The 21567-nt window shown below is 52.1% G+C and overlaps 6 protein-coding genes across 6 annotated transcripts; 3 read left to right on the forward strand and 3 right to left on the reverse strand.

Moving 5' to 3' along the window:
- Positions 1-478: 478 nt before the first annotated feature.
- Positions 479-2555, forward strand: JN550_001256 (uncharacterized protein; the record flags this gene model as incomplete). The annotated part of the gene is made up of 7 exons (XM_049311064.1): positions 479-669; positions 723-856; positions 915-1074; positions 1133-1650; positions 1744-2025; positions 2111-2247; positions 2310-2555. 7 exons carry the CDS (start codon positions 479-481, stop codon positions 2553-2555), a joined length of 1668 nt encoding a protein of 555 aa, XP_049177162.1.
- Positions 2556-3669: 1114 nt separating this feature from the next.
- JN550_001257 (uncharacterized protein) lies at positions 3670-4961 on the forward strand (the record flags this gene model as incomplete). The annotated part of the gene is made up of 2 exons (XM_049311075.1): positions 3670-3981; positions 4041-4961. The coding sequence occupies 2 exons, from the start codon at positions 3670-3672 to the stop codon at positions 4959-4961; spliced, it is 1233 nt and encodes a 410-aa protein (XP_049177163.1).
- A 945-nt stretch (positions 4962-5906) lies between these two features.
- Positions 5907-6659, forward strand: JN550_001258 (uncharacterized protein; the record flags this gene model as incomplete). The annotated part of the gene is made up of 1 exon (XM_049311086.1): positions 5907-6659. One exon carries the CDS (start codon positions 5907-5909, stop codon positions 6657-6659), a length of 753 nt encoding a protein of 250 aa, XP_049177164.1.
- A 436-nt stretch (positions 6660-7095) lies between these two features.
- On the reverse strand, positions 7096-8930 carry JN550_001259 (uncharacterized protein; the record flags this gene model as incomplete). Its single annotated transcript, XM_049311097.1, has 3 exons — positions 7096-8006; positions 8065-8330; positions 8380-8930. 3 exons carry the CDS (start codon positions 8928-8930, stop codon positions 7096-7098), a joined length of 1728 nt encoding a protein of 575 aa, XP_049177165.1.
- A 1453-nt stretch (positions 8931-10383) lies between these two features.
- JN550_001260 (uncharacterized protein) lies at positions 10384-11069 on the reverse strand (the record flags this gene model as incomplete). Its single annotated transcript, XM_049311107.1, has 2 exons — positions 10384-10558; positions 10618-11069. 2 exons carry the CDS (start codon positions 11067-11069, stop codon positions 10384-10386), a joined length of 627 nt encoding a protein of 208 aa, XP_049177166.1.
- Positions 11070-11877: 808 nt separating this feature from the next.
- Positions 11878-14586, reverse strand: JN550_001261 (uncharacterized protein; the record flags this gene model as incomplete). Its single annotated transcript, XM_049311118.1, has 2 exons — positions 11878-12952; positions 13010-14586. 2 exons carry the CDS (start codon positions 14584-14586, stop codon positions 11878-11880), a joined length of 2652 nt encoding a protein of 883 aa, XP_049177167.1.
- Positions 14587-21567: the final 6981 nt, after the last annotated feature.

Raw genomic sequence — 21567 nt, forward strand, 5'->3', positions numbered from 1 at the left:
GCATCTCCCCCACGTCTCGGGGAGCAGGGAGAAGTAGACACGGCGGGCCAAGTGCCGGCCGAGCGTTTTAGCGACATCCACGAGTCGCGGCAATGCCCCTGAAGGGAACACCAATCAAGGCGATGACGTTGTAAAGCTGAGGCTTCCTCGACGGTTTTGCCCTGTTTCGCGGGCTGTGGGGAAATTGCAGGGCCTACCCATGTCCTTCTCCGCAGTCCAGTCTCGAGGCTGCTCCTCCACATTGGGGAACCCTGACACCGACAGCCTATAGGAGCCCGCCTTTTGCAACTGGGTAAAAGTTTAGCATATAACTGCTGCCAGGCCCTACGACGGTAGTGTCTCGACGACGATGCGTAGACCCGCATGGAACTGGGGATATAAGGACCAGGATTTCTCCTCATTCTGTTCTTCTGTCCTCTCCAGGTTCCATTGACTCGAATCCAAGCCTCATACTTGATCATCAATCATTCATCTGACCATGGAGGACACCAAGCATGACGGAGTCCTTGACTCCAAGATTGCAACTGCAGAACATGAGGAAGGTATACTCAGCCTCAACATGGAGGAACTGGCTTACGGCCCTGCCGGAGTCCGTGGCATCTTCACCTCCTCCTATGTTGCCTTCTGCGCTGCCTTTGCCACCATTGGTGGTCTACTATTTGGATACGAGTAAGTCTATACTCACCTTCATTGCCAATTCGGTGTTGACTCTTTGTTCTCAGCCAGGGTGTGATCTCGGTCACCCTCGTGATGGACCACTTTCTCGATCGATTCCCCGAAGTCGCCGACGGCGCCGCTGGCTCTGGCTTCGCCAAGGGTCTGATGACTGCCATGATTACCTTGGGAGCCTTCATTGGTAAGCTTGACACCCTCTGTGTATCGAAGTAACCCTGGTCGTGCTGACACGGCAGCAGGTGCCTTGAACCAGACCTGGACGGCCGACAAGTTCTCGCGAAAGTACACGATCATGATTGCGGTAGTAGTCTTCATCATCGGTTCTGCCCTACAGACTGCGGCGACCTCGTACGCTATGTTGGTAGCTGCGCGCTTCATTGGCGGCATCGGCATCGGAATGTTCGTAACCAATTCCGATCTCCTCTCTCATCTCAAGCCGTACTAAAGTCCTCAACAGGTTGAGTGGTGTCGTCCCCCTTTACATCGGAGAAATCGCCGCGCCAGAAATCCGAGGCACCCTCCTCGTCTTCGAGCAGATCTCCATCGTCACCGGTGTCGTGGTCGCCTTCTGGATTACATATGGAACCAAGGACATCAACAGCGCGTGGTCGTGGCAGCTGCCCTTCCTGTTGCAGATTGTGCCTGCTTTGTTCCTTGGTTTCGGCGCCATACTCCTCCCACTTTCACCTCGATGGCTGGCAACCAAGGGCCGAGAAGAGGAAGCCCTCCACAACCTCGCTAAGCTCAGACAGCTACCCACGACCGACCACCGAGTCCGACAGGAGTGGATGGAGGTCATCGCCGAGTCCAAGTTCCAGAAACAAGTGCTTGCAGAACGCCACCCACAACTCGTGGCCAGTGAGAGCTTGTCGAGCAAGCTGAAGCTGGAAGTTGTCTCCTGGACTGACTGCTTCAAGAGCGGCTGCTGGCGAAGAACGCAAGTTGGCGCTGGACTCATGTTCTTCCAACAGTTCGGTACCTATATCCTTCCCTATATGCTCAACTATATATATATGCCCCGAAAGGAGCGTATTGAATGAAGAATGGTGCTGACTCTTGATTTTATAGTGGGTATCAACGCTCTTATCTATTACTCGCCAACGCTCTTCGCAACAATGGGTTTGAACCACGAAATGCAGTTAATCATGTCGGGAGTCCTCAACATGGTTCAGCTGGTTGGTTGTTTCACTGCCATCTGGTCTCTGGATCACCTCGGAAGACGCAAGCTCCTGTTGTCTGGTTCCATTGGCATGGCAGTGTCGCACGCGATCATCGCAATCCTGGTTGGAAAGTTCTCGTATGACTGGCCGTCGAACACCTCGGCGGGTTGGGCAAGTGTTGCTTTCCTAAGTAAGTGACACTCGCGTCTTGGCTGCTGGGCTTTGCAACGCATGCCTGGCGGTGGAGAAGGAGTAACGTTGCTAACTCGACATAGTGATCTTCATGCTCGCTTATGGCTGTACCTGGGGTCCGGTTCCGTGGGCGATGCCTGCTGAGATCTTCCCGTCGTCGCTTCGAGCCAAGGGTGTGGGTATCAGCACAGCTTCCAATTGGTTCAACAACTTCATTATTGTAAGTCAATAGCAGCCTGATATCGCTTGAAAGATCTTTCCAGCTGACCCGTTGTCTGATAGGGCCTGATTACGCCTCCGCTGGTGCAGAGCACAGGATTTGGTGCCTACGTGTTCTTCGCTGTGTTCAGTCTGCTGTCTTTTGTGTGGGCCTATTTCTGCGTGCCCGAGACGGCCCGGAAGACGCTGGAGCAGATGGACGAGGTGTTCAAGGACCGAGGCAACACGGCTGACGTGGCAAAGAAGCAGCAGATCATGTCAGAAGTCATCCGGGAGAAGACTGGTGTCAATCCTCTGGCAGAGCCGTAGAGGGTCTTTTACGGAGAGATTGCTAGAGTTGTTGGATTCACTCTATAAATGACCAGATACTTGAATGATTTGAATGAAACATGAACGCTATTCCACCAAAAGGAGAACATGCTTTTTTTTTTTTTTTTTTTTCTTCAAGTGCGCAGATGAGCAATTGACTTGACTCACAGCAAGCGGCGGACCACGTAAGGAACAGATGCAATGAAACTCTGGAGAGTGTTGCGCTTTGCATGCCCGACTAAGGCCGTAGCGATACAAAGACTATACCGCAAAGCGGCCCACAGCCAAACACTAAAATTAAAATAAGTTAGTAGTGTTGCAGAAGGAAACTACAGTATTGTGGTATACGGAACGATAAGGAGACCTGCCTGGAGATGGCCTCGATAAGAACAACGGCGGAATAAGAATCGGCCGGTTCGCCGGGGCTGCGGGGTGGGGACGGCGAGAAAAAAATGCAATTGGTGCGCAGACTGAGCGACGGACAGACAGCCTTAGCGTCGACGCTCCCGCAGCTACTGAAGCTCCATCAGAAACTTTTTGGGACCTGGCAGCCTCGACACTTCGTGCTCTTGCGTCTCCCGTGTCTTCTCACATTGCAAACAGGCACGATAGAAGAAAAAGAAAAGGTGTGCAGCCAATTGTCACAGCATTCCCACACCGGCACCCAAGCTGCCCTCACTGGTGAGTTTTTCTATCATCCGTTCATGTCGTCGTCCTACCGTTTGCCGCACTCGAGTCTCAGGCTTCTTCCCGAGTGACTCTTCTGCCCCGCCATAGCCTCTCATTCTCCCACACCGTTGTGCACCAACCACCCGGGGGCGGCCTGCGTCAACCTTGCGGTCTAGTAGGAGTTGAGGGCGGCATTGTGATCGCAAGCATTGTGGTCGAGTCACCGCTCTGCAGATTGAACAATCGGGATCTGCCATCCCGCGCAACTCACCAATCGTCAAAACCTCTGGCCCCGCCACCTGCGCAAACTGCTTCTCATTCTTCTCATTCCTCCTTACCAACACCCGTTGACTGCTCGTCATTCCGCTCAACGCTGGTCTATCTTTACCTCGGGCCCCTAACCGTGTGACATAGTGACCGTATCCACTCAGTCGCCGCCTCCACGATGAGCGAACAGGAGACCAAGGTTCCCGAGGTCGCTGCGGCCGTCGACGCCCAGCCCACCGAGGCCAAGGCCGAGCCTGCAGAGCAGAAGGATACTGCCATGGCCGAGACCGAAAAGACGACCGACGCCAAGGATGTCGAGACCAACGACACCAAGGACGACAAGAAGTCCTTCTCCGTCAACAACCCCCCTCCGAACATGCTGAAGGTCAGACGCCCCAGCCCCAACCGAGGCGGGCGGAAGGACAAGAGCAACAAGTTCGACCCTTCTGTCCTTGGAGAGACCGACGATCCCGTCCAGATTCGCGGCCAGGTAAGCCAGTCACGACACTACACGCGAAAACGCACCCTGACTAACGTCTTCTCTTCCAGGTTGAATTCTACTTGAGCGACGCCAACCTGCCGACTGACAAGTTCCTGTCGGAACTGACTGGCTTGACGGAGAACAAGCCTGTCCCCTTGTCCACCATCTGCTCTTTCAAGCGCATGCGCCGTTTCCAGCCCTACTCCGCTGTTGTCGCCGCCCTCAAGGACAGCAACCTGCTGGTCGTCGAGGGCGAGGAGGGTAGCGAGACTGTCAAGCGAAAGAACGCCTTTGTCCCGGTCAAACCCTCCAAGATTGAGGAGCGAAGCATTTACGCCAAGGGTTTCGGCGAGGAGGTCGCCTCTACTCAGTTCGACTTGGAGGCTTTCTTCGCCCAGTACGGCAGCTTCAACTCGGTTCGTCTTCGACGTGGCGACGACGGAGGTTTCAAGGGCTCCGTCTTCGTAGAGTGGGTTGATAAGGAGACGGCCGACAAGTTCATGGCTGTTGATCCCAAGCCCAAGTGGAAGGACCACGATCTGTTGATCCTCTGGAAAGCAGATTACACCAAGGAGAAGAACGAGGCCATTAAGCGTGGTGAAATCCAGCCTTCTGCCAGCAGACGTGGCAACCACCGGGGCCGTGGTGGCCGACGGGACGTTGACTCTGACAACTGGAAGGAGCGCCGAGATCGCGACCAGAAGAACGGCCACCGTGATTCGCGTGGTCGGGGCCGCGGTCGGGGCCGCGGCGGCCGTGGCAGAGGTGGGGGCAGGGACAGAGACGACCGTCGCTCCCGCCGAGACCAGGAGGATCAGCCCAAGGCTCAGGGCGGCGAGGGTGATGGGAAGCCCAAGATCCACGTCAGCGGAGAGGGCGCCAACGGAGCTGCCAGCACCAACGGCAAGCGTGCTCGCGAGGATGAGGGCCAAGATGCTCCCCCAGCAAAGAAGGTCGACGCCAAGGAGCCCGCCGTGGAAAGTGCTTAAGGCGGACTAGCTTTTGGTCGCGACCGTCAACATAAACACATGGCATCGGCCATCTGCCCGGCAAAGAGATATCATTCAATCGCCTGGTCTTATGAGTTTTGAATTGTACATAAACCAAAAAGATGCACGCGCCGTCAGGCCTGCCGGATTGTGGTTGCTACACCACCCATGAGGCAGGAAGTTTGGCCAGCTTGGCGCGGAGTGGATTCGCCCCATTTCAGGAAGGATGGGCTTAGGAAATCATGGCGTTGCGGTATGCTTTACTACTCAATAGAGAAACCAAGCGGAAATTCTAGTGCTTCTCAACACCAAATATGCTTCTGTTCTCTGCGACATATTACCCGTCAAGAGTCGGCTATTTCAGGCTCATTCCTTTCAGCACCGTCCTGTGAAACGCAGCGTTCAAACTTACGAGCAATACAATTCCTGGATCATAGAGCAGATTCGCTACGCAATGCTTTGCTGTCGGAATCCAGAAATTCGTCCACAAGGGGAAATGGTTCAACTCGTGGCGGTACTCAGGGGCTCGTGCAGATGGAACAGCTACTCTGCCCAGGCATTGCCCAGGCACATGACCATGTAACTATTTTTGGCAATGAAAAAAGCAACCAAGGTTTTGGTGTTCTCTATCACTGAGAATAGGGCTTAAGGATACCGAGCACGTAGATTAGGATATTCCCTGGTTACGACGTGTAATCAGGCATCGTCAGACATGGTTGGGAATCTATGGTTCAGGCTAAATCTTTGCAGCCTCAATGCCCGCAAACCAATATCGTCTATCTTCCGAATGGACATCTATCAAGGACGATCTTCTCTCATCTCAACCAATGTGCTTTATGCTGTGTCTATAAGATGGAGTGTGGGCTCGATCAAGAGTTCCCGTGACCTGTCCCGGTCTGGAATCTCGAGTTGCTATTAGTTGCATCACGAACTAGAGTCGTAATAATGAAGGGGCTTTCCATCTTAGCTATCCTCGTGGCTAGAGTTACGACGGTCGTGGCTCACTGGAACTACAACAACCTCATCGTGAACGGCCAGGTCGTTGGCGAGCCTTACCAGTACGTTCGGCGCACCAACAATTCGAACCACCCCCTTCAGCTCGTCAACTCCACAGACATGCGCTGCAACGCTGGCGGCGCTTCTGGCACGAACACATCGACGTACACGCTCCACGCCGGCGACGAAGTCGGCTTCGGCGTCGAGGAGACCTTCGGCCACCCCGGCATCCAGCAGGTGTACCTGTCTCGTGCCCCCGGCCTCGCCGCCGACTACGACGGCTCGGGCCCGTGGGCCAAGGTCTATGCCGCCACGACGCTGGCGAACGCGACATCCAACCTCACGTTCGGCTCCGAGGGCCTGCTGTGGGCGCCGCGGCGGACGCACTCGTTCCGCTTCGTCCTGCCGGGGCAGACGCCGCCGGGCGAGTACCTGTTGCGCGCCGAGGGCCTGGCGCTCCACGCTGCGCACAAGCTCGACTGCGCCCAGTTCTACGTCGCCTGTGCGCAGATCCGCGTGCTGGGAAACGGCACGGGGTCCACCGGCCCGCTCGTCCCCATCCCCGGCGTGTATAACAACACGACGCCCGGCGTGCTGATCCCGCAGTTCTGGACCAAGATCACGGACTACGCCGTGCCCGGGCCGGCGCTGTGGCCGGAGGGGACGGCGGTGCAGCACAGTGTCAAGCAACTAGGTTCTTAGTTGTCTAATCTCGAGTTTCGTGTAGTCAATGGGGGCTTGGTAGGTTTTTATACCATCTTCTAGGTACAGCTCGTTTGAGCAGAGTCAGGCTGGGGTCTTGCAACATGAAGGAGAAAAGAGTTGTTATATATGAGCAATTTAACGGTGTCTATTGAAACCAGAGGATTGGAACTAGTAAACTGCAGTCTTGGTCTTGCAGCCATTGTGTCACAATCCTGTTCTTCGGGTGCGTCGGCCCCAGTACATATTTTTGGCTAAATATCGCAGTGGTCTCTCTTGCCAGCAGCGTAGCTGTCTTCAATAATAGGCCTTGAATCTAATCTTTCCCATATTGGCATGTAAATGAATGGTACACTCTGGGTATCAGGTTCTCCGACAGTCTCAATAGAAGATGGTCTCATGTATTTGCGTAACTGTACAGTGTCTATATATATCTTTATCCACCGGCAGCAAAGGGACTGCGCTTCCTCAATTTCTCCCCATAGAACCATAGCATAATGGGAGCAGGCCATCCGATTGCAATGCCTAAAAACGCCAGAAGGCTGTTGCCCCATCCCAAACCTAATCGATCATACAAACTGGACGCGAAAAGGGGAAATCCAAATCCAGCAAGCGACCGCAGGACGGTCCCGGCTCCAACGGCACTGGCAGCGTAGCGAGTGTAGGTATCGACCAAAAACGTCTGCACGCACTGAAACCCAATGATAGTCCCGGCGGCAAACAAGCAGGCGCCAATATTGGGGCCGATCCAATGCGTCTTGTATTCGGCGGTCCATCCGTAGATGAACAAGCCGAACGGGACAAGAAGTGCCCCCGGAATCATCATGGGGACTCGGTACTCGGGACGGCCAGGTCCTCCGTTGCGGCGTTTGAGCGCAGCGTATATACGATCTTGCAGCGGCGCACAGATTTGGGCGCCAAGAAAGAAGCCAAGGCCAAGGGAGATGTAGTTCAGTCCACTTATACCGAGCTGCTCACCATAGCCCGCTGGCTCCGGACCAGCCCACAGGGACGGAAATGAGACCAAGACAATGTACATAAGGCCATAGAGATACATCATGTAGAGGGCAAGTACCTGCAAGATAATCTGGGTACCCAGGAGGCGAAAAGGTCGGGTGAAGGACATTTGCAGCGTCTTGCTGAGCGTCCTGTCCGGATGATCGAAGGGGGTGTGTAGGTTGGTGTTGCCCGTCTCCTTCTGGAGTTTATTCCTCTTCCAAGCTAGCAGAACCGGAGTGTACGTTTCCCGTAGGAAAATCAGACCCGAGACCTGAATCGCGGCATCGGCGATGGTGGTGGCGTAGAATGACCACCGCCACGTAGTGTTTTGCGTGATGAATGCACCGGCTGTCCGGATCGGTGAGCACAAAGTTGACGGAGAACGGGGAGAAGGTATGAGACTAACCGACAGGGCCTATAGCTGGGCCAAGAAGTGGAGTCAAGGAGTACAGCGACATTGCTTTACCTCTTTCCTCCGCCGTGAACAGGTCGCTCAAGACTCCTCCACCAATTGCCAGAGGAGCAGAGCCTCCCAGCCCAGACAAGAATCGAAAACCTATGAGCTGACCTTTGGTCCTGGCGAGTCCACAACCAAGGTTGAAGAAGAGGTAAAGGACATTAGTTGATTGCAAAACTACTGTCCGACCGTATATCTCGGATAATGGTCCCCAGCTAGAACCATTGTCAGCTATAGCCAAGAGAATTCGGGAAATATACTTACGCCAACGGTCCAATGGCATACGCCAGGACGAAGATGGACAGTACTATGGCCTGTTCTGTTCCTGCGGGAACGTCAAGTTCTTCGCCAATAGTCGTCAATGACGGTGCTACCATTGAAGACGATAAAGGCGATATCAAGGTGAATGTTGATACGATGAAGACGATAAGCCATTTCCGGCTGAACGCCCAATTTTTTGGGTTTTCGGGATCGTCCGGGCCAGTCCATGTTACAAGGTCCGGGTCATCAGGGTTGGCCGCTGTGGTCGTCACCTTGTGCTCCATCGGCGGCCCCAGTTCTGGGTCACGTCGACTCTCAATGCCGTCGTGGACTTCGGAAACCGTGCGTGAAATGGTTGCACCCATTGACGCCCGACTTGGTCTGTGATTTATCTCGTGGTCAGAGGATGAGTCACTAGAAGAGTCGTCTCCTCTGGACGTGGAAGATTGGCTTTCTCTCTTTTCATCATCCTCGGACTGCTTCGAGTCTCTCTCGACCTGAGCCACGTCTGGGCCTACGCCATGCTGCGCTTTCTCGCTAATATCGGGCTCCATACTGGTCCTCATAGCTTCCAGCCTGTAACAGGCGTTTTGGTGTTTTCAAGGTCTTTCAAGATCCAAGAAAAATCCTCCTTATCGCTTATGTATGTAGTGACGAAAGAAAAATTATGTTCGGTGATGGGTACCCGACAGGGTGGACGTAGGCGGGCCTCAGTTGTAGCCGAAACGCGCTTTACTGCCGGGTTCGATGTCCGCGAATGGGGCGGGTGGAGCCACTATAACTCAGTCCCTTGAACTTGTAAGTAGGGGCTGTTGTGCACGGAGGCCAGAAAGCACCCGGGTTTAGGAGCTCGGGATTTAGGTTGATGACGTCGAGACGTTCGTTATGGTATCTCTTGGTCACTGGATGTCAGCGACTTGATATGGTCGTTAGAGACTGTTAGAAAAATCGAATGCTCAACTGCAAGAGAAGACTATATAGATTAGAAGCACTACGGCAAGTTCAACGAGCAGCTGCTCAAGCCTGAAAATTGAGGATTGTCAAATATTTAGAATATGTGTAGCCTTGGCGAGAGCTTTCTTGGCTCAATATATACCAATCCGACAGCCTAGCTCAACCCCGCGAAACCGGATAGGAGAGATGCACAATACAGAGCCTCCATGAATGAGGGGGGCGCACCGTTATCTTTTAAGTCGGTATGATTTGCCCATGCACACCTGTGCACCTGACCGGCTGGCGTCCTGCAAGGTTGTCCAGTGTCATTAAGAGAGCTACGGTCCCGGGAGCCGTGGGAGGTGTGGATTGGCGAGGTCCAATGATGCAGGCTGTGTTCGCAGAAAATGTCAACTCGAAGCAATCGCGCCGATTACGTCTCCGCCTACCCCTTCGGCTCCCCACCGGAGTTAAGCGGTGTTCGCTGTGTATCCACTACTCGGAACCGATCACGGCTATGGCTGGTAGCCGGCATTGAATTTATATTACTTGCACGCTATCTTAGGTGCTTGACGTTGCAGGAATCCGGAACTCACAGGCAACTGATTTCTGAGAAAATACAGTTGTCAAACGCCTACTTGCGCTTCAAACGTCATGCTGTTTTCAGATGCGTGGGTTCCTGCTGTAAGCTGCGTAGGAAACTTTTCAAGGTTGATCTACTTCTGCGAGGTCATCATAGGCTGCCACAATACTTCTTCTGGGATATGGATATCTCTTCCTTGCAGAATATCCTTAACTCAAATGGAAGTCGAGAAACTCATCATCCGATGGAGTCAACAGGAGTATCGAGAATTCTGCCGCTGCAAGAGGTAGCAGCTCACAAGCTCCAAGTTCAGAACTCAGAGACATATACAGCAAAAAGGAAGCGCTTACTACAGACGTCAATTTTCCGTAACTTTTGGCGCGCAAGTAAGCATCTATTTTTCCGTCAATAGATCGCACAGATCTCGACGGAGCGATAATGGTGTTCTGATTCACTTGTGGGAACTTGAAGCTCTACTGAAAGGTTGTAGACTACACTTGACCAGGTGTAGGCCAGTTTGTGGCTCCTAAGGTCCAGAAGATCTTGGGCGCTCCTGACCCGAAACAATCGAAGTTCCCCTCCGCGGCAACCTTGCCTCCCTCGACCAGGCCATGCGCCGGGTCGATTGCGGACTTGATATTGACCGCAACGTCCAGGTTGCCGATGCTATGATGGGTGCCTAATTAGCAACACTCGTCGCAGCTAATAGCAAAACGGTGACGTACAACGCAGAACCGGGTTCACCATCTCTCCTGCTTATTCCGAACTCGCAGTCCGCGAAACTGGCTATGCTGTAGTGGCCGCCATCCCAGTCCCATCCCTTCCACTTGCCAGACCGGTCCATGAGCTGCTGAGCCAGTACGTCGCAGTGAGATACCTCAGCACCTGCAAAAGACACTGCCTTCATGCGTGACTGCAAATCGCAGAGGTTTTCGCCTTCGCCGTTAAGGAAGACAATTTTAGTTCTCGAGCTGCGCTTTGTTTCCTCGAGGAGATCCTTATTGATCCTATCAGTGCTTGTCGATAAATCGTTTTCGCGGATGTAGAAGATCTCGGTCGATCCATGAGGCATAGTAATCTCTTCTGAGATCCATTTTGCTTGGTTCTCGACGGCAGAAGCTCCAATAATTTGGCATATCAGCAGCGAGAGCGTGAAACCCATTGATATTAGAGGCATGGCTGGTTACCGAGAATTGATTTTACTCTCATGGCTAGCGGAGGTAAGCTCAGCAAAATAGTAGATACATGGCTTGCACGTCAGAATCTCAAATATGTAGTCATTGAAGTTCAGAGGTAAATATTAAATCAAGACAGAATTGATCCGCCACTCCCCAATACCAAGCTTACGGGAAATTTCACTCTCCTTGGGCCATCGAGATGTGTTTTCACCGAAGTGCTCGTTGGGGACTTGTCCCCTGCATGTGAATGTAGGCCTCTACCACGGCTGAGCTCGTTATTAAGAGAAAAGATGGCGCACTTCCTCTCTCTGACACTTGCCTGCATAGATTCATGAAAATTCACTCAACGGCGGTACATATTTCCACGCCATGGTGGGTTTTTTTTTTTTTTTTTTTTTTTTTTTTTTTTTTTTTTTTTTTTTTCAAGGACCCGCCGTGTTCTATGGCATGTTTCAACCTGTTCACGTAGGATTCTGGGGACACAGAGGCACGAGATTGTTTAGACGATGTTCGTGTTTGCTTTTGAAGGGAGGTGTGTCACCCTATATATCAGATTGGTCTCTATGGTAATCATTTCGAAAAAAAATTCGGGTTTGATGTACAGGAGCTGATTATACTCCAAAGATAGCAACCATTCTCCATGAACTCCATGCGACGCTTTTGACCACCCATTTCCAACACGATGTATTTATTGACCCAGCCCCCCTGCACCGTAACACCAGACCAACATCCTCGAAGATCGCTGAAGCATGAATAAACGTCAGTTATTCAAACGAAAAAAAGTCGTAATATCCATTAAGGCTTCCATCAGTCCAGATTGGGCAGTGTGTCCCAGCCCTCCAGAGAACTGGACAAGTTGTTCAGGCTCTCGAAATCGAAATTCGCTGTTGCAGGAGAACGCCTAGAGCTGGGACTGCCTGGATTGCCTGTGAACATAAACATCGACGAATCTGCAAGGCTACTGTCGCCTCCGTTTGCTGCAGCTCCGATATTCCAAGCATCAAATCCAGACTGCCAATTGACCCCATCTTTTAGGTACCAGTCTTGTCCGTCAACGGCATACATGGAGTTCGGCGTCGCATTTCGAGTGGCGTTCTGCGTTGACCGTCCAGAGCTTGAGGTATTCGATACGGGGGCGTAAGACCGAGAAAAGCTTGGAATACCTTGAGGCACAGAAGTATGGCGCCAAGACTGGCCACCCATGCCATTGAATCCTATGGAATTGTTCACCCCTGCGTTGCTCAAGCCTTGCAGACTTGGATGATTTGGGTAGATTGTCGAGCTTGACGCGACACCGCTCATTATGTCAGAGCTGCTCCTCGTCGCTTGGATGGGCTGTGAGTTGGCCGCCGGTTGGGCATTGATGCTGACTGGGCTATAATGCTCCTGTTTCGCCCCAGATGGAGCAGCGGGCGGAGAAGGGGATGTAGTAAGATGGGGTCGAGGGGAGGGCACATCCGAAGTACTGAATGTACCCCATCTTTCATCTGTGCGTGACAGGACATGTGCAGCCTCTTCGGGCAATTCAACGTTCCACTTGCGCACTAGGACACTCAAGATGCTGAGCGTACGCCGGCCACAGATCCAATCTTCCGCAATCTCCTCGAGGGCTTTGATACCGTGTATGATGTCCCGCTTAGCCGTCTTCTCTGGAAGGTTTAAAAGGTGAATCGTGCAGGCTGAATGAAGCATGTACACTGCAATGTTGCATATTTGACGGAGGTTATAAAGTTTCTTGTAGAGTCGCATCAACTTGGAAATAGCACCGGCATTTGCGGTACATATCCGCCTAGGCGACACATGTGGCGGTAAGGGTGAAGCTGAGGGGGCGTATCTCAGAAACGGTCGGAAAAGATGAATGTACTGCAGGTGGAAGAACATGCTAGATCAAATCAGCGCTGATAGCCTCCAACATTGCCATACACGAATTGGGACTTACTGCATCAGAATTGCGTTTGGCAATTGGCCTTCTTTGGGTTCAAGTTCTTTCGGAAGCTCTTTCCGCCATTCCTCAAGACGCCGATGGAGTTCGCTCAGTTTTTTCAACTCGATTGTCTTACCACTTGATCTGCCGATGTGATTGGGGTGATAGAAGAAGAGGAGAAGGTCACCGCTGATCTCACAGAGCTTAGATAACTCAAGGCCAATGGCACGGGTCCGCGACGGCTGCTTGGATGTTTCATCGGAGCCAGCATCCGTGTAAGGAGACCAATCTTCGGCGTCCTCGTCGGGGAATACGTCGTATCTGGGAACGTTGTAAGAGCCCTTTGGTAATTGTGGAAGCCGTCCAAGATAGTTCGACCAACACTTGTCAAACAGATAACATCCCCAGAAGGTCATCCTGCGTGCATCTACCTCTGTCTCATCCAATTTTTCGTTGTCGGTGCTGATGCCGCCGATGTCGAGGTTCAAGCCCAAGTCCTGGGCCATCCTGAAACTCATCCCACTGTACACCCAGCCTTTGGCTTCTCGCCCACATCCGGCTTCTCTGACCGACATCAGAGCCAACGCTTGGACGGTGGTCAGGCGGGGTTTCTCATATTCGTCGTTTTCAACGATCAACCTCTTGGCCTCAGCAAAAAAGTGATCGCCCTTGGTCCAGCTGTCCCCGGCGGTACCGTACGCACCATCGACGTCTGTGAAATGGCACCCAAGGGCGAGCATCGCGTTGACAAGTAGTGAAGAGCAATATGTGGTCTTGTGTGAAGGGCCGATTGGTTTTCCCCTGAAGAAATCCCGATAGAACAGGTTTTTGGACAGGGTTGCAAAATAAGAATAATGCCAGTTGAAGTACATGTTCAGCAGATGAACAACGAGCTCCGTGTCTTTGGTGACGTCCGTCCAGCTGGTAATAGGGTCCGCATCCGAATCGAGTTCCACAAGCTCAGGCTCAGGGTTGGGCACGGCCGGGTTGGTCAAGTAGATCAAATGCGAAGTGCCACCGATAAACCGCACAGAGCCGTTTTCCAGTCTCAACTCTCCCATTTTGCGGGCCAAGTCCCTCTCGCCTTCAATAGGCATATCTGTAGTATAGTCCTCTCCTACTGCTTCATCATCTTCCACTTCTGGCATGGCGGTATCCTGTTTCAGGATAGATTCAGCTACCAAGTCGAGACTATCGCATGTTCGAATCTTTCTAACAATCTCGGGCACGTCTTCCTCTGCAGCGTTGAGGATGGCTTCGATCAGAATTTGTAGTGTAGAGTTCCGCGCCTTTGTACTATCGATTTTCTCACGGTAGACACCCTTGCGCCGATGATCCGAATTCGGGTCATAGACGCACTCGGTGCCGTACACACTGGCGCAGGCCGCGCAACTCGGTAGAGCACCGTCGCATTTGCTCTTGCGTTTCCTACATGCTATACAGGCTGTAGAAACACACCGGCGCTTCTGCGTCGATGGATCGCCGCCGCGCCGCGATTTCTTCTTGGTAGGGGGAGGGGCATCGGGCGAGGCGACGTTGGGATCTGTCGGAAGCTGCTGCGGCGGCGGCGGGGGAACGTTTGGGGCATCCATTATCGCGCGGGCGGCTCGACAGAGTTCTGCCGACCCTCTCAAGGTGCCAAATACGATTGTCGCAAGCAGGCTGGCGACAGCAAAGGACCAGCTTCCGGTCTTGACGTCCGGACTCGTCGCGCAGACTCGGCCCACTTTCCGCAAGTATGGGTCGGAAGCAGCTAACTATTTTAGACTCAACGTCAAAGGATGGGACGAATCCCCGTACGCGAAGGAAAAGAGTTCAGCAGAGTCTTTCGCTGCAGGCTTGTCTCGCGGGATTTCGGGGTCGTCTCATTGTATCGTGGGCTTAGTAATGCGGTCTTGGCCTGCGCGCCGCAACAGGTGTCTTGCTGCCGGGGGTGTTCCTATTCCGATGTATTTTGAACGGTATGCGGTAAAGAAATCTTGACTGTAAGCGGGTGCTGGAGCAGCAGAGGCACACCCGACAGGCTGCTCACTCGACTACAGGCGGGTAGCAGTTGTTCACCTGGGTGCCTCCTCGAGTCGGGTCTCTCCGTGGGAAGTGCCGTTGCCCCGCGATGGCGGAAAAAGTGGCCTAACTTAGACCAGTTGAACGCTTGGCTCGATTTCGAATACAAGATTAGAGCAGTGCCAGCCAAGTCGACAGAAGGGTATTTATGGGAGGTGGGTATGGCTTGTGTGCAGGTGGCATTGTCTTTTTGCTTTTTCTATTCCTTCTCCCACGCAGATGGCATCGTGTTCCTGGTGTAGCGCACAGGAAGCTATTATATCTTCGATGACTGGACCATACCCTGTTACATTAGCTTGGCCTCATGTGCGGAGTATCTGCTGGGGAGATAAGGATCCCCCAATCACCAGAATGACGCCGGTCTCAGATCTGCCCACGCGCTACCGGCCCGTGGTTGTGTAGCCCTATCAAGGGGTGCCTATTGACAACCGTAGTCTCTCGGGGCCAACAACAGAGAAGATAAGACATCCGACTGGCGCTTTCTTGTAGCCGGAACGTATCCTGCCCCCCACTGCCCCGGCTCAACTTGTGGTGGCCATGATGACACCATCAGTACTTCACGCAATCCGATAAAGAATCCCCTACCAGTAGTTAGCGGTCTCTTATTCAGGGCTGCATGATCCTGGGAGTGCTTTTCGTACTGGCCAATCTGTGATGTTGATAAGAACGAAGAGCATGGGGCTAATGCCCTCCAAACAGCCACAATGCCTTGGCTTAAGCAGCTAACATACTTACAGGTAACTCGGTGCTTGTAGAATCAGAAAGACTTCGCCATCCGAGAAGCTTGCTTTTGCTGATACAGTAATTAGTCGCCTGTGAGGTTGCGTCATGATGGTATGAACCGACCCCATAATCTGCCTGCTGATGTGACTAGGTAATCGGTGACCCTCAGTCATCGATAGGCGCGCACGAAGTCATCTATCTGAATTTGTTGTCCGCAAAATCGAGGCGGCGACGCCTTCAGCGAAGTATTGCACTGTGACGGAATTATAGAACTTTTTCCTATGGGGACATCGACAGCGGCATATCGATTTCGAAATGCCGCTGTGCTGTTTAACACCACCTATCCGAAATTGAATCCGCAGCATGGTACAGACCTGTGCTGGGATGACGAATCAAGATCTGCAGAAAACACAAGAGTCACATCACCCAGGACGCCAGTCCACTACACACGGGTGCTACAAAATGATGACCGGTGGAATTTACAAGTCCCAAGAGGGGTCTCTGTTCATAGCCTTGTATTTCAACTTGTGATCGGTTGATAGTGTGAAAACTACCAATCATATCAACTTGTATATAGAAATGAGACGGCCTCAATGGGGCGGAGATGCTACTTGACTTGTCGGCAAATCGGATACTAATTGTTGCACCCGAGGGTCTCGTTATTGCAACTTGAGTCAGTGTTTCTAGTACAGGTGCGAGATACTTGGATCTCTATATCGGGCTTCGCCTCAAGAAAATGGGCCGCGCAAAGAGCGGCTAGTAAGCAAGAGTGACGGAAGCGCCTTCGTTTCCACGTTATATCTCTTCCTATATACACGGAAGATTGATAGACACAATTTATCTGGATAACTTAGAAGTTAACCTTAAACACTGTACAGTCTTTTCGAAGCATCGCTCTCTTGAATACAAGAGGCTGCCATCGCGTTTGAAATATGTTTTGCTGACCCCCTTCCCCCTAAAACGCCATCAAAAGCCGTTGAATAATATCTCAGTATGTTGTTCGGTTTCATTGGGGGATTAATCAACCTTGTATCGACCATAATGGTGAATATGTGCTCCGTCTTTGACGACATGATGAAACTCCCGAAGAGTCAACGTGATGGTCCGGCAGTTTGGCGTACTTGCTTGGCCTGCTGCAGGCGCTCCATGTCCATGGAGATGTGTCAAGAGGTCGAACGGATGACTTCACTTGATGAAATATGCCAGTATGAGTGCTAGCAAGGATGTGGGCTGTTTCTCTCCTGACAGGCTTTGGAATTATGTTTTTGCGCCAGTTATTGTGTCAACTCTGGAGTCCATTTGGTACGGAGACCTCCAATGACACCCCTATAAGAAAGTGACCGCCATAAAGACGACGGGTTTCTAAGTATGACGGATAATATGGCCAAGACGTTGGTGGTCTATGAGCTACTTTGGCATGTGTGCTAGATATAGGTCTTCACAAGATACCAGTCATTCTCATTCTAAAATGAAAGCCAAACCAAAAAATCACAAATCAACACTTTGCTCAGCCAGCCAGCATTACACAAGGCTCAACTATCAATGATTATGAACTCTTCCTCCTTAACATTCTAGCGCTATATGGTCTTATATAGAAGGAACGGAGTACATTAAAGTCGAAACGGTGTAAAGAAGAAAACTCTATCAAAGTCAAACAGCCGCGCAGCCCCTAAGTGTTTAGCCACACCATCATGTCGAATTACCCCCATACATCAGAGGCTGAATAGAGGCTCAGTCACTCCCTTTCAGGCAATTCTATCAGTCATTGCCGAGGACAGATGGATCATATAATGCTACTAGTTGGAGGTAATTGTGTGTGCCTGTTCAGTCTATAAAGAGGAGGCACTGTTCTCTCTGGCCATTCAACTGTTTGCAGTGACCCTGTGCCGAGTCGATCTGGATATCCACTTGCAAATTCTCATAAGAAAGCTATCAACAAAGCCCCTTTTGCCCCAAGCCTGCAAATGGGGCGTGATAATTCCGGATACCTACGTCAGCCAAGTCATGTGACGGCGCTTTCAAGAGCGAGCTCTAAGGTGGCTTGGCCGAGGTCGATATCGACGACGCCGATGAGCTTGGGCGAGACCTACCACCTTGTCTGCGTATGGCTCACCCAGTCGACTAGGAAGAACGTTCCAACGCGTTAGCTTGCCTGCAGTTCAGACGCATGGAAGTGGCAACTGCATGAATCGACATCAGACGGGATCTCCATGTGCATCTGGGCCCTGTTGTCGGCCGCGAGGTTGGGGTGACGATGAGATGCGCTGACCACAATGCCGTGCTCTTGGGCTTCCTATCCCAGAGATCTGCAATGAGAAGCGACCTGGGGCAGTATGATGGCCTCATCATCAGACGTTACGTCCAATGACTTTACGCCTTCGCCTCGAGTCTCTTCAATCCGTCGTCTCGCTAGTCGAAGGTGTACCTGCATTCATGGCTTCGCGACGATGCGCGCGGTGTTTGATGACAAGGACAAGGCTAGTTTGAAATCCATGAAGCCCTGCGTCGAACGTCAAAAGCTTCGAGAACTCTGCCAAAGAGATCCTAGATCCAGGCAGGAGTCTGTTCCCTGGGCCGCTGCCTCCTGCAGTGGAGGCTGGAAGCATGCACTTCCGATTGTCGGTATCCCCGTCGTGGAGGGTGAGGATTCGATCTAAGAGGACATCATCAGAACTTCCAACCTGCAAGATCGTTCACTCATGCGCGGCGCTGGGGCCTGGCTGCATCAGATGCCGTGAAGGTCCGTTCGTCTGATGAATTTTTACCAGCCGCGTTTCCAAAACACTTGCGATACTGAAACCCCAAAAATTGTATAGCTTCCCCAATGATGAGCCCCGGCACCACTGTGTTGTAAAGGAAGGCGAATTGTTGCCTCAACCGAGCATGGGCATGAAATTTACATCAGTTCATCTCTTCTGAAATACGGGCTAGGCTGCACGCGGAGTTTCAGACTATTTGGAAGCAGCTGCTTAGCAGTTGCATTCCCATCGGCTTTTCCGCCTGTTACCCAACCTTCTCGAAGTGAAGCTGCCGAGTCAAAATTGGCAAGGGGGTCCTTGTTCAGATGTAAAGCCCTGCGAGGAGGTGCATTTATTCGACATCTAGGTCAGCTGCTTTGGTCAACTGTCATGCGTACAGGTGTTCACGGTCAACCATCACACGACTTAGTATTTGTCTCAATGCAGGGACACTCCATCTCACTTTCGGGCTCCATATAGTCTACGGGCGCAACTCCTATACTTTGCCACCAAGGAGCAAAGAGCGGTTCATGGATCAAGGACCCACCGACGATAGGAAAATAAGCTTTAAAACACCGTTCGATGTGGAAGGTTCTATCGACCTAACCCTGCCACCGGGAAAGCGTGGCGTCTGGGGTAAACAGCTACCCGCCAAGGGCAGCCGTGGTTGATCGCCTGCTTTTCAGACGAAAACTAGCGAACAGCAAGGTGAGTCGGGGGTTTGATCTAACCCGAGGATAATGACGACAGAAAGTTGCGAATCGAACCACAATCAATTGGGGTGATGCTGTAGGGGTTATCGATCTTGTCTCAGCATGGGATGGAGATTGTCCAGTTGTAGGCGGCTGATCTACACCACAAAACACACCAGACGAGGATGCATGACACTCCTCTTTTGAGATGCCTGTCGCTTTCGAGAAGGCTCAAATTCGCCTACTGAGTCTGTTGATACCGCTAATACTCCGAAAGATACACGCTGAAATGTCCTACCTGATGTACAACAGGGCAAGGGTTCGTCCAGAAGCGGATTGCACGTCGGCTAGCACGTCTCGTCATCTCGCAACTAGCGAAGCGAGCAACGACGATCTAGGACGCCGGAATAGATCAAGAGAGGAGCGCTCCATGTTCCGAGATGCTTTCTGGCAAGCGGAGGGAAGAGGCATCTCATGTTCGTGTGGGGGATCGCTCCGCACCCGAAGAGTGAGTTGCAATGGGCATGAACAAGTCATCTGTGAGCACCCTGGACAGTATCATTGACCCGTAGGAACTCCTTGCCAGGGTGCTACCCAGTGGCAAGCCCCCCAGCTTGTTCAGATCGCAGTCTGCCGGGCGGACCCTGCGGATCCCTTCGGACCATAACCAGATTTGGACGAACCCCCTGTATTTTCTGGGGTAGAGGGGTGGTATCTATCTACATAAGCTTAAGCAAAATGCTTGTCTTGGGTTACTGTATGATGTACGAAGCCACTGCGCGGGGCACTGGTCATTAACGACTGCGAATGATGGAGGCGCATGAGAGCACGGTGGGGTGAAGGGTTACATGTTTCCGAGAGTCTGGGGGAACTAGAGAAGTTATACTAGTGCACCGAGTAAGCGAGCACTCCCGTAAGGCTGCGGGTAGTCATGGCTTGATCCTTATAAGCTGAATTTCTAGAACGCTATACACAAATATCTCCCTGGGCTGACCTGTATGATTTTGCTAGAAAGGACACAATAACGAGGCAGCACTACCAAGCGAGGTGGTTGGCTGTACAAAATCAGTGTACTCAAACGCACCTCTGCCGTGCAGTCAATATAAAACAATTTAGATGTTGTCTATCATTTCCCTAAAGATGCTGTACATCTCAAGCGGCCTCGTTTATTGCCAGTGCATCCCGCTAGTGGCGAGGTTCCTACTATATTGAACAGACTGAATTCTGTACTCTTTGAACTTGAGACAAGCTCAAGACTATTCATGACCAGAGGCTTCTTGATCCCGCGAACGACTGCCGTGCAGTAACCCCGGAGACTAACCACCCACCTTGAGGTAGCATGGGCACGTGGAAGCAATCTATTTTTTCTCCTTTGTCCCGGCATGATCGCCACGGGATGGAAGCCGCAATGTCAAGAGTGACAGCAGCATCCGATGTGACAATGCGATATCCATGAGAGTGGGTGGCTGCAATCAAGTGGAATGTACACTCGGTATGTACAATCGGTATGCTCTCGGCAGATGGAACGCAGCCAATCTTCTGGCTAGATAGAATACGGAAGCCCGGTTTTTGGGTGACATGCGGCCCCTGGAATCAGGTACCACGCAAATACAGCCTGTCGCCATGCCCTACAGTTCTCACGGAATGCTACGTCTGGCGGAATCACCGAACGCTCTTCCGCCCGCTGCCTCGGCAGCCAGGCTTCTGGAATTGACGATTTGGATTACATTTTGATATTCGCCATCTAGTTTTGATATGCCACATCTGAAGAATTCGTAGAGTGTCCAGCCTGCCAGAGAACACTCTGACTCCGCCTGCCTGGGCCACATCACGATACCAGTGGCAGCAATTCTGACTCACCGTTGAACATGCGTTGGTGGGACGTGACGTAAAGCAAAATTGGCCCTAAACAGAGACCACAGCGGTAAGAGAATGCTCTGCGCTGTATCTGCATCCATTGGCAATGCAACATGATCGTCAAAGCCGTAGCCCCTGGGATGTCGGTCCACTTCCCGGTGACAGGAACTTTAATGAGCTGTCAAGTGTTCGGCATGATCCTTTCGCAGCCTTGCTAGCTTGGCATGGCCGCTGCTTTGGTGGTGAGCCGAGATTGACAACCACACATCGGGTCTTCCTTGTTCGCTCATATGTGGTGTGTTAAGAACTCTGTTAGCGTCTGACAGGTTGGGCCAGGCCATGCCAGCCCCGTCGAAGGTCCGCGGGGGTATATGTCGGCCGTTATAGTATCCCCGGTCATTGTGTTTCATAAACACGGCTGGCGGGCCAGAGCACCTACATCATTCGTATAGGGCCCACAACACTTGGAAACAGTCGGAAGCTCTCTGCACTGTTACCC

The sequence above is a fragment of the Neoarthrinium moseri genome (assembly GCF_022829205.1).
Source record: "Neoarthrinium moseri strain CBS 164.80 chromosome Unknown scaffold2_Wmoseri_CBS_16480, whole genome shotgun sequence".
Lineage (NCBI taxonomy): Eukaryota > Fungi > Ascomycota > Sordariomycetes > Amphisphaeriales > Apiosporaceae > Neoarthrinium > Neoarthrinium moseri.